This window comes from Vipera berus (genome assembly GCF_964194415.1).
Source record: "Vipera berus genome assembly, chromosome: 1".
In the NCBI taxonomy this organism is placed as follows: domain Eukaryota; kingdom Metazoa; phylum Chordata; class Lepidosauria; order Squamata; family Viperidae; genus Vipera; species Vipera berus.
Window position 1 is genome coordinate 202291097 of NC_138202.1, and position 12829 is coordinate 202303925.

General features: G+C 39.3%; 1 protein-coding gene across 1 annotated transcript in view; it reads right to left on the reverse strand.

The window, feature by feature from the left end:
• Positions 1-5238: 5238 nt before the first annotated feature.
• Positions 5239-12829, reverse strand: part of THAP5 (THAP domain containing 5) — a gene marked incomplete at its 5' end in the record, with an annotated part of 9766 nt that continues 2175 nt past the window's right edge. The window contains 2 exons of the mRNA XM_081315409.1: positions 5239-6275; positions 8378-8567. Of these exons, the coding sequence (XP_081171535.1) occupies positions 5268-6275; positions 8378-8567 (1198 nt within the window). The 3' untranslated portion in view covers positions 5239-5267. The remainder of the gene's footprint in view (positions 6276-8377; positions 8568-12829) is intronic.

Here is a 12829-nt window from a genome sequence, read left to right on the forward strand (position 1 = left end):
AACTAGGGAAAAATAAGTATTTCAATTCCTCATATCAGCGTGGGGATGGGTAGAGCTGCAGAGGCTCCAGAAGTCCTTGTGAAAGTCAGGGGCTCATTTAGACAGTGCTGTGATGTTGGGGGGGAAGAAATTCCAAGGATGTCAATATTACTGGGGCTAGCATAAGCTTCTACTCCAGAAGCTCCATTCCAAAAAGAAAAGGGAGGAGGAGGAGGAGAAGAGATTTTTATGTTCTTCTCCTGTTTTTAACAATAAAAAATATCAGATAGTAGAACTCAAACTTGAAAATATAGGAGGATGGAACCAGCTAGTGGTAAAGACGATGGAAGGAACATATCTCTCTGAGCTGATTTTTTAAATACAGTATATCATCTGAATTGAGGGGTCCTTGGTACCCTCTGAGCTTGCTTATTTTCTTGCAGACTTTTCATTACTCTAATTAGGTAACATCATCAGTGCTCGTAAGGGGTGCTGTTTGCTGCCTGTCTGGGTGGGTGGCGGTCTGAGGGATTCTTTGGTTGGGCTGTTTACTAATGGCTCTGTGGCAGTTTCTTGATTGGGTTATTGCTTACTTGATTGTTGGTCTGAAGGTGACTTTGGAGTTAATCTATGGCCTGCGAGCCGGACGTGACACGCCGAAGCCGCGCCCACCCCATTGCCGGCAATGGCAAAACTATCCCGATACATTGTACGACATGACGTGATGTCGTGAGTTTGACATGTCTGATCTATGGTGATCTGACTGCTGATTACTGGTGGAGAGATGCTGGAGTCTTTTTCTCTTTTGGCTGGTTGATTGTCTCTTTGGCATAGTCTACAGATGTTGTTAATGTCTATGTGTCTACTGATGGCTGATTTGTCAAGACTGTCAGGGTTCTAGAAATTCCCTTGCATTTTTGGATTTGGCCTGGTCTAGGATTGTCACATTCTCCCAATTGAAACAGACAGAAAACAGCACTCCTTACTAGCACTGATAATGTTACCTAGTTAGGGTAATGAAACGTCTGAAGAAAACAAGCAAGTTCAGAGAGCATCAAAGACCCCTCATTTCAACCCTGAGCTACAAATATTATCCTTCCCTGGTATCATCTGAATTATATAAGCCTAAGTTACATTTAATTTCTTTTTGCAATCATGTCATGTATTTGAGGTGGGCAACCATACCAATCTATTGAATCAATCCAACAACTAAATAAATTATGCTAAATCTACTTACAAAATAAGCAGGCAATGTTGATTATCTGGATACAAATGAAGTATGTTGTGATATGCAGTCTCACTATAGAAATAATAGGTAACGTCTTATTGATTACATTAAAGGGCATTCTTACATGGCCTAAAATTCTTGAAAAATATATATTTCTTTTAAAAAATAGAAGATTCAGAAATGGTGCATTCACTTTTCTAATTGTACCTCTTTCCAACAACTCTGTTAAAATAGATTTTAGCCATGGATCAAAATATATAAATTGACATCTGCTAGCAATTAGAAATGAAATTGTACCCACAAATAGAAAAAGTAATAAATTGTACAATTTGAATTCCCGATAATCTGAAAAACAACTAACAAAATAGTGCACTGTATAAGTCGGAGTAGAGAACCAGGCAAAATATCCTGGAGTGTTGAAGATAGTTATTACAAAAGAAATTTGTGAGCAAATGAAGTATCTCATAGCAGTTCTTAATTCATTAAAGAACATACATTTTCTTGTTTTCTTGCTTAGAACTGATGCAATGTTATTGTCACAAGCTTATCTTGTTTTCTTTATTCTTAAATGTTGGCCTGAGGGCAATACTAATTAATATGCATGGCACAAAAACAAAACTGTTGACTAGGGAAAAAAAGCAGTACATTTTAGTCCCTACAGAGCTCCTTATTCACTTATACAAATATTGGGATAGTTTTACTTGGGCTAACTTATTTGAAAGTGTCTTGCACAAAATCAAATTATTTTTTCATTGGTAATTATTTTAACTGCTGATTTTCCTTTTGATTTAAATTCTTTTAATTTTCTATTATCCTTAATGTTTTAATTGTTGCATATCATTGCTACATGGGGACAGAAAGACGAGGGAAGTTTAAAAATAAATAAAGCCATTTTTATTTCACTGTTCAATTAGTATATACAATTACAGACATAATTACATACAGAAAGCATTCAAAACTCATATTTTAAAGTGCACATAAATAAGAGATGGACAGACGTGGATACTTTTTGTCAGCTCACTAAAAGTAATTTATATTTCATTTTGTCAACTCACTGAAACGAATTTACACTTTAATTTTTATTTGCTTATACAGATCTTTCGTTAGGCTCTCAAAAAGTCAATTATTTTTCACACAAAATTTCCCCTTAATTATGGAAATTTTCACAGCAAATGAAACCAACCAACCAGGAAGAGAAAGCTTGCAGTGCTACTAATCAGTCCTGGCAGGAGTGCATACATATGTGCTTGGGTTCGCTCAAGATATTAAGCTATACATAAAAAGCTTGTTTGATTTTGACTTATAATTAAGCAAGCCACAGGTTTAGTGCAGTGTAGTCCATACCCAGTCAAAGAAGTGTCAGGAACAGGGGATGTACAAATGCCCTTTGTATTGTGTATTGTGGCCATAATATTTAAGCTGCAAACCCAAGAATTTATTGCCCTATATCATAGGGAAGTTATGAAGGCTGGTAAAGCTCTCAGTATGGACACAATACTGTAGCTGCTGGCCATTTCTCGTACATCCGGTTTCTTTAGATAATTTTGGCATAATTGCTCATGGCATTCTATTAAGCTCCCGCATTCTTAGCTGGCAGGTAAGTATTTTAGGTAAAGGTAAAGGTTCCCCCGCACATGCGTGCTAGTCGTTTCCGACTCTAGGGGCCGGTGCTCATCTCCGTTTCAAAGCCGAAGAGCCAGCGCTTGTCCGAAGACGTCTCCGTGGTCATGTGGCTGGCATGACTAGACGCCAAAGGCGCACGGAACGCTGTTACCTTCCCACCGCAGTGGTCCCTATTTTTCTACTTGCATTTTTACGTGCTTTCGAACTGCTAGGTTGGCAGAAGCTGGGACGAGTAACAGGCGCTCACTCTGTTACGCGGCACTCGGGATTCAACCCGCCAAACTGCCAACCTTCTGATCGACAAGCTCAGCGTCCTAACCCACTGAGCCACCGCGTCCCTTGGTAAGTATTTACTTGTAGCCTTTTGTTAAGGACATCCTCAAAACCCTGTGAAACTTCAATTGTCATATAAAATGCTGACATTCGCCTAAGTCACAGGGGTTATCTAAATCAAGAAACTGCCATTTTCTGAGTCGCAGCAAATGGGGTTGGTGGAATCCATGACAGCTTCCTGAAGGGGGTCAGGTAGCTCCTTCTCCCATTTTAGTCTTTGGGTGATGGTGCCCAGCCTTTTGTATTGTTCCTGGCACTTCTGGGGTGGCATTACCAAACACCTTCAGGGCCATTTCACTGATTTTTCTAACCACATAAAGACCAAATGAAGAAGTACCATATCTTTGCAAAGCAGCCATTTCTGGGCCTAGTCAGTTTCTGCTTATGGGCATTGAAACATGGTAGCTTGTTGCCATCCTCAATTGGGGACTTTGGCGGGGTGGGGAAGGGGAAGTAACAATCAGTTCACAAGAACTGGATCCAAGTATCTAGAAACCAAAGTGGAATGTTTTTACAGACAAAATTAGTCAGAGAAAATAAAACTGTACACATCCCCCCCCAATGAAAGATGTAGTATGATTGACCAATTTCAGTCTCTTATCTAGAGTAACTATTGTCAGTCCTTTCTCTTAGAAGGAATGCATGGATAGGTCTCTACCTAGGAAAGCTATGTCCCTACTCCTATCATGTTTTTCTTCTCCCTTCAGCCATCATCACCTGCAGCAGCTCTTAACTCCCTTTGCTTCCAATGTTTCTTTTCCTGCCAAAAAGAAAATTCAACCCTTAATTACAGTTTCTGGCTCCGAGAGCACAATGCCTATTTGCTATTTTTCCAAATTATTTCCAGAAAAAGAGTTCATCCTGAGGGGTCCTTGGTGCTTTCTGAGCTTAGTTGTTTCCTTGCAGACGTTTCATTACCCAGAATGGGTAACTTCATTAGAGCTGGTCTAGCACAGACTAGCACTGATGATGTTAGGCTAGTTTGATAATGAAATGTCTGCAAGAAAACAACCAATTTCAGAGAACACCAAGGACCCCTTATTTCAACCCTGAGCTATACATATTCTCCTTTATTAGAGTGCATCCTGTCCTGTCCTATCCTATCCTATCCCATTAATTCTAAGGAGATGTGGGCTATACTTTTAAGGCAGCAAATTAGAAATAAATCCTACAGTCCTCAATGGAATTTACTATGCATACTTAGAATTTCACTACTCATGAATAACATTAGCTTGGCAAATGAAGACAACCTTGAAGGCAATGGCTCAAAGTGAAAGCACTGTAGTTGTATGTGCCCTTGTGGGAATAAGCTTTCATTAATACATTTTGTTTCCTTGCACAGTTACAGACTTCAATGCTGCATTCCCACACCAACTTACCTGGGAATAGTTTGGGCTTATCTTAGATTTTTTTTTCTTCTGCTCAATTCTGTCTAATTCTCAAGAGATAAATTCCTAGTTTTCTTGGCAAGATTTCACAACTGGTTTGCCAATGCCTTGTTTCTACGGCTATGAAAAAGTGACTGGTCCAGATCATCCAGTTGGTTTCATGCCCAAGGTGGATCTAGAACCGCTTCCCATTTTCTAGCCTGATGCCTTAACCATTACACCAAACTGCCTCTCTACCTTAATAAACATGTTTTCAAGTTGGTTTGTGTTTTTTTCCCCCTCTCAAGCAGGCAGGCTGTTCTATTGTTGTAATATACCAGGACGATTTTGGATTGATGGACCTTATGACTCCAGAATAAGTTCCTTCTATTGTCTGAAGTGATTGAGACTCAATGGAGGTTTTTGGCAAATAAGCAGTATGTATGGTGTACCTACTACTAGTTTCCTCTTCCCTCCTATATCCCCCAATGCCAGCTCCCATGTAGTTCCACAAGATATCTCTATTTCCAATGTTCCATTAAAAAACTGGGAAGATACTGAGAGCAGAGAAGAGGGAGGAAAGTGATAGACCTGTTTTTATTCCATTTCTACTTATACATAAATAAATAAATAAACACACATCACCCTCTCTCGCAAACAACCCCGCCCCAAAAAAAACAAAACCCACCCCAGAAAATAATTTGCAGAACAAGTTGCGACCCATTATTTTAAAGCTTTTATTGTATCATTGTAACTTCAAATGTTGTAAAACAGTTTTCTACCATCTTCAGTTTCTCCTCTGAAAGGAGACTTTCTTCCTTCAGTTTTGTAATAAGCGCTTCTAGAGCTTTAAGTTTGGTTAGGGTTTTTCTCTCCTGGACTTCTAAAAGGGCTATTTTTGACTGCAGCTTCGTAATTTTTTGCCAGAGTTGTTCCCTGTCTGTGTCTTGCCTACAGTATGAATGCTCGGTTTGTAGCACTTCAAGGCTGCTGCAGCTGTCAAGTAAAACAGAGCTTTCTGCTTCCAGATGTGTTAGCACCTCTTCTGCTGATATAAAGGAGCCCTCTAAAAGCAAGGGGGCTCTTGAGTCCTCTGAAGGAACGATAATGGTGATGACAGACTCCATATTTCCACTGAGATTTTCCAAAGCTTGCGACATGGACTGGAGCAACACAGCACTTTCATCCATTTGTACTTCCACTGAACAATTTGCAAGGCTGGGATCAAATTGATCGGATGTAAGTTCGTTCACGGGTACGGGGACCTTACTGAGTTCCAGATACGAATTTCCATGTTCCAGAGGTGCGGCTGGCAAAACTGTGGCTTTAGAACCTGAGCCGTCCTCAAAACATGACCGGAGGTCATGAACAGAAACTTGCAAATCTGTAGCAGCAGCACTAAAAATGTTTTTGATGGCCCTATTATGTCCTGGAAAATTGGAACTGGTGGCTCCTGAGTTTTCCACATCAGATGCTGTCATTGTTTGGTTTGCTTGCTGCATATTCTGTTTAACACAGTTACCTGCATATGCAGTGCCATCTTTCACAATATTCTGTGATAGTCCCTCTGTTCTTGCTGAGCTGTCTGAATTGGTTCCAAGAGTTTTTCGATATAGGCCTCCTTCGGGTAAGCTAGTTCCCTTTGGTGAGCAAGGTTGAAGAGAAGATGTTGTGATGTATGTGCTCATTTCTCTGATACCGTCTATCCTTTCCTCTTGCATTTTCTTCTGGGATTTTCCTTTTTCCTTAAGAAGAAAAAAACATTCCTCTTGATACAGTTGTTGCTGATTTATGAAATACCACACAATGATTCCTTCTCCTATGGTCCTTTATGGTGTAATGCTGGGCCTAGTCACTGAATATCAAGTCAGTGCCCTTGTTCCCTAACAAAACAACACAGGGTTTCAGCCCTGTACAGGTAGGCCTCAACTTACAACCAAAATTTCTGCTGCTAAGGGAGACAGTGGTTAAGTGAGTTTTACCCCATTTTACAAACTTCCTTAAGTGGATCGCCACAATTGTTAAGTTCGTAACACGGCCGTCAAGTAAACAGGGCTTCCCCATTCATCTTGCTTGTCAGAAGGTCACAAGACGGGAATCACGTGACACCAAGATACTGCATCGGTCATAAATACGAGTCACCTGCCAGGCATCTGAATTTTGGTCATGTGACCATGGGGACGCTGCAACGATCGTAAACAGTCATGGTGGTAAGTTGAGGACTGCCTGTATTTGCTCTTTTAACTTTGGTCTTTAAAGAGAGTGCAAATAATGCCAATAAACAGCCTTTTCTCTGCCATTGTTTACTAAAGAAATTGGATACCAATCTTGAATTATTTTATTAATACATATTACAATAAAAATAAATAAATAACAAATGCAAAATGTAGCCTGGATTCACATAGCTTTAACATTTTTGTAAGCTCACTTTAGCATTAACAACTGTTATAGTAGACTGAGGACCACTCCTGATACAGCAGGTCAAATTACTGCTTCATGTTAATGACCTCTTTCCTGGAATGTGACAACCAAGCAAAGAAGTTTCTCAAAGAGCTGGACATTTTGCCAAGATATGCTTTCTATGATAGGCAGACTCTGGGTGACAAGGATATTTCAGTGCTATCTGATCTCTAAGAAAACATGAGCAACTCCTTTAAAAAACCAGACCTTATATCCGGGTAAGTGGTTGTGGAATTGCAGCTCTAGCTTGGAAAATAGATTTTTCAGTTAACTCATACTATCGTGATAGAGAAGTTACAACAAGCATGATTGCTCTTTCCTACACAAATATTCATGGGGGAAAGGCAGTAGTGCAATAATCACCATCCGTTATGTTAACATGTGTCTTTTCTAAGTGGTGGCTACAGAATGATAGAAAAGTTTCCAAAATGATTTTTTTTTCTATTCACAATAAAATCTCCCAGTTCTACCGCATGTTTTTCATATCATTGAGCATCATGCAAAATAGACCTGGATAGCAAAAAGTATTAAGAATTTTAAAGAGGTGCTTTGCTTCAAGGAAGTTTGGACTAAAACTTGCTTTGAAACATCACAGACCTGGGCTGTTGCACCTAGACCAATCAGATACTTTTTCAGAATGTGTATAATTTGTTCCTCCACCATAGGAAATGAAGTATTAAGTGAGCAACACAGCACACCATACTTTATATCAGTCATATTTGACATTGTAATTATTTTTTCCAGATGCCAATGCACAAAGGCCCATTTATTTAGCCATCTCTTCTGATGTGCTAAGATTAACACATAAATGACTTTCATTTCAGTGAACTATACGCTATTTTTAGTAGTCATGTCTTAATGCTTAGATATATTCTAAGGAAGCAATGTTTAAATTAACTCTTGGATGTAAAAATAGCAAAATTTTAAACCAGGCCAAGTATTTTTAATTGATTTTTCTCCTATTCAGATCAACTAATAGAAAAACTCTGTGGGCTTTTGTACAACATACTATACAATTTGTTTGTCAAATGGAAATGAAGCATATTTTGGTTTATGTTCCATAAATTTACAGTGGGGTGTGTTTTTTTTAACCCACAGTTTATCAGTACAAATCTCAATTTAATTGCATGAGTAGACTGCAGAGGCTTCAAACAATCATCTTGGCATACCATAAATCCTTCTTCTCAATAGTAAACAGAAAAAGTATAAATGAATTAAGAATTTGGACAATATTAAAATAGAAGACCTGTTCTCACTGCCACTGAGACAAGAAGTAGGTTCTGATTTTTGTTTTTGTTTTTAGCACTGTTCATTTTACTTTCGGCTCAAACTAACTGCATTTTCTCATCCTTTTTCTTATTTTTCACATTGAGCTTAACACTGTTACCTGGTTTTCAGAGGATGAAAAAATAGTTGGCACTGCAGTTGTCTTCAAATATCGAATACCCCATCGCACATCTAGAGAATCTGGTGTAAAATGGTCACTGCAGAGGACCTGATGCTTACTAGGAGTCCAAGTGTCACGTTTCATATTCCGTAACCATTTCTCTAATCTTTCTTTATCATGGAGAGGAAACCTGCTTCAAACAATATGCAAGAGAGAGAGAGAGAGAGAGAGAGAGAATGCTTCAGTTAAGTGCTACCTTGCATTGAGGCTCTTAAAAAACATGTCATACTTGTAAAGACCTGGGAAAGAGTACATGGCAAGCAAGAGGTTCAAAACAAAGCAGCCCTCAAAAGAGCCATGTTCTCTGGAAGGCTTCATGAGCTTGGTTAGAAGACTTTCCCCATTGTCTGTATGAGCACACACAGCTGCTTCACTGCCACTACCAACTGAGAACAATTCCTATAGTAGCTATGCCTTGATGAACAAAAGAATCACTTAAAACTTCAATCTTATATACACTGAGATTATTACTGGAACTAGAACTCAAAAGGGATCAGATCTGATCCGTTCCAATTTACTGAAGATTAGAGAAAAACAAACTTACGTATTCAAGATGCAAGAACATTCTGCTCTGAAATTCATAGGACAGCCGCTCTAACTAAAAAATTACTGTGGCCTCTCAAGCCTTTATATCTTTTTCTAGGCTATCTACTCATAGCAGGGAATCAATCAAAGTCTATAAAGCTTCAAGTTCTTTATTTATTTATTTTATTTTTTATTTCAATCCCATTTATATCCCGCCCTTCTCCGAAGACTCAGGGCGGCTTACAATTTAAGCACAAACCAATGTGCTTAGCAATAGGTACAATCTGGGTAGTTCAAGGATTATTTTCACTCACATGCTCATGGAGATAACCTACTCTTTTGTGGTATCATCCCAATCTATACCAGGAAAGAATCACCCTGGTGGCACAGTGGTTAAAATGCAGTACTGTAGGCTACTTCTGCTGACTGCCAGCTGCCAACAATTTGGCACTTCGATTCTCATCAGATGAAGTTGACTCAGCCTTCCATCCTTCTGAGATCAGTAAAATGAGGACCCAGATTGTTGGGGGCAATAGGGTAACTCTGTAAACCACTTAGAGAGGTCTGTAAAGCACTGGGAAGCGGTATATAAGTCTAAGTGCTATTGCTATTTCAGTAACTGACTTTTACATCCATAAAATGTGAATTTGTGTTGAAGTCGTTTAACACAGTGTTAAAAATTTTAATTTATGTTGAATGTTGAAACTTTAAGCTGAAACAATGTGCTTCTTCTTTTAAACTTACACTTGTTTTAAGTTTAAACTTATGGTATATATGAAGGATGTTCTTTTTCCTCTTTTTGTAATTTAGATATAAGATTCAACTGTACGCAGATATCTATCTATCTATCTATCTATCTATCTATCTATCTATCTATCTATCTACACACACAAAGTTAAGTCAGAAAATTCAATTCCTTGTTTAATTTCACTATATGACAAGAGTTGCATCTTATCTGGTTGCTCATAAATTGGAGTAAGTCAGGCGCCATTGGGCCTCATCAATATTTTTAGCATATTTCGTGACTGGGGTGTCAATGTTGTGTTTTCAGTTCTTTGCTTATTGTAGTTTAAGTTTCCTAGAAAACTTTTTCAACCAATAAGTATAAACTCATCCATTTGGACACATGGTCCAGAACTTCTTTCAATATTTCAGTAAGATAAATGTGATTCATCTGCATTTAATTCCAAGGCTAATTTATATTTTCTCAGATCTTGCTATTTTAAATTATTCTCTCTCTCTCTCTCTCTCTCTCTCTCTCTCTCTCTCTCTCACACACACACACACACACACACACACACACACACAAAACACACACAGAGAGAGATGGAGAGAGAGGGCATTCAATTCTGATTACTGATTGTAACAAAGAATTTCAGAATTCAGTTACTATTTGGCTCATCTTAAAAGTTACTAACTGAACCCACTGAACACTTAGACAAGTAATAAGTACTTAATACTAAAGATTGGGATATTTTTCAGCCATTTTATAAGAAGGAATAATGCAAAATTTAAAAGGCTTTTTTTTTTGTTAAACTGGGCCTTTGAAAGTATGAGTACCCCAGATTAAATAAAATAAATTAAAATAAATGTTTGGTTTTTATTTGCTTTTAGGAAAAAGTGAAAATAGTTTAACTAGCTGGGATTTCTGAAAAGCAGCTTGTCTGAAAAGTGACCCTCGATCACTTCTTTATGCTAGAAAGCCCAGAAGAATTATTGTCTGTAGATGCATGTGCAGACATTGCCCGCAGGGAATAATTTTCAAAGCAACTATGTAAGCCTTGACACCTTGGAAACAGTTGCTTCCTTTCCATTTACATACTTTATGCAATCTCTTGTACAGCGTATGTATGTATGTATGTATGTATGTATGTATGTATGTATGTATGTATAAAACGAGCCCCAAACTCAACCCAGAACCCAGAACAGCAGAAAAAGGAAACGGAGCATCTATACAACACATTCAAACAAAATGGATAAGTACAAAACTTCATCAAAAAGTCCCCGACCACTCAACCCAATACAGCACAACCAACAAAAACCCTAAACAGAATTACACTGCCATACATCAAGAATATCTCAGAAACCACAAATAGACTACTACAACCACAAGGAGTCAGCGTAGCACATATGCCAACTAAAGCCCTTCAAAACAACCTAAGCAAACCCAAAGACCCAGCAACCCCAGAAGAAAAAACAGGAGTCGTCTACAACATACAGTGTAAGAACTGCAACAACCACTGTGTAGGACACACAGGCAGAAGCCTGGCAGAATGCATCCATGAACACCAACTGGCAGTCAAAAGGGATGACGAAAATTCTTTAATTTCACAACATATTGAACGATTTAACCATAGTTTCAATTGGGAGAATGTGACAATCCTAGACCAGGCCAGATCCAAAAATGCCTGGGAATTTCTAGAAGCCTGGCACTCTGACAAATCAGCCATCAGTAGACACATAGACATTAACAACATCTGTAGACTATGCCAAAGAGACAATCAACCAGCCAAAAGAGAAAAAGACTCCAGCACCTCTCCACCAGTAATCAGCAGTCAGATCAACTCCAAGGTCACCTTCAGACCAACAATCAAGTAAGCAATACCTCAATCAAGAAACTGCCACAGAGCCATTAGTAAACAGCCCAACCAAAGAATCCCTAAGACCACCCCACCCACCCACCCTGACAGGCAAGACACCAGAATATAAACAGACAGCAAGCAGCACTCCTTACTAGCCCTGATGATGTTACCTAGTTAGGGTAATGAAACGCCTGCAAGGAAACAAGCAAGCTCAGAGAGCACCAAAGACCACTCATTTCAACCCTGAGCTACAAATATTCTCCTTAATTCTTTGTGTGTGTTTTTCCCCTCTCCCTCTCTCGCCAAAACCTGCTCCTTTTGTAGCTTCTCCTATCTCTGCCCTCCTCCTCCTTTTCTCTTCTGGGTGCACTGGAAGGTCCAACCAGCATGCAGCCGTGCAGGGAGGTCCTGTGGCTTCTGCCGAGCCCTGCAGCTCTAGCTGATCTCCTCCAGGCCTGTGTGGCACCGCTTTAGCTTGTTCCCTCCCCTGCTACACTTGGCTAGGGGGCACATATCACCTGCTAGGTGCTAAAGTACCACTGGTGATACGTGTACCACCGGTTGAAAAGCCCTGAAGTAGAGCATGAACAGGGAAATTAAATATGCCAAATTCCATAATGCGTCTTATGGTTCTTTGACTGTAGCTGTTACTGTAGCTCTGATTGTAGCTATCAGGCACTTCCAATGCCTTTAGAAAGCTTGTAGGAATTCTTCACAAGCACAGCTTGGCTGAGATCCTCTTTGTTCATCCTCAATCTGTGACACTGCCAAACAGTAATAAAATTTATCAAAATAGGTCTTGGACAATGGGGAAACAAATAAGGCTTGACAAAATAAAAGAGACCTGCACAACTGCATCATTTACAATTATCTGATGCCATAAACCAAACAAATGATGCGTGGCAGGGATAAATAAGCAGGGGAGGAAGGCTAAGTAATACTGGTCCAACTGAAAAATGTATTTTTTTAATGAAAACTGAAAGATTTTGTGAAAGAAAGGAAAGGGTCAAAGAAGTAGAATGAAAAGTTGGTTAAACAAATAATATGATGCTGCCATTCAGGAAAACAAGGGACGCGGTGGCTCAGTGGGTTAGGACGCTGAGCTTGTCGATCAGAAGATCGGCAGTTTGGCGGGTCGAATCCCGAGTGCCGCGTAGCAGAGTGAGCGCCTGTTACTCGTCCCAGATTCTGCCAACCTAGCAGTTTGAAAGCATGTAAAAATGCAAGTAGAAAAATAGGGACCACTACGGTGGGAAGGTAACAGCGCTCCGTGCGCCTTTGGCGT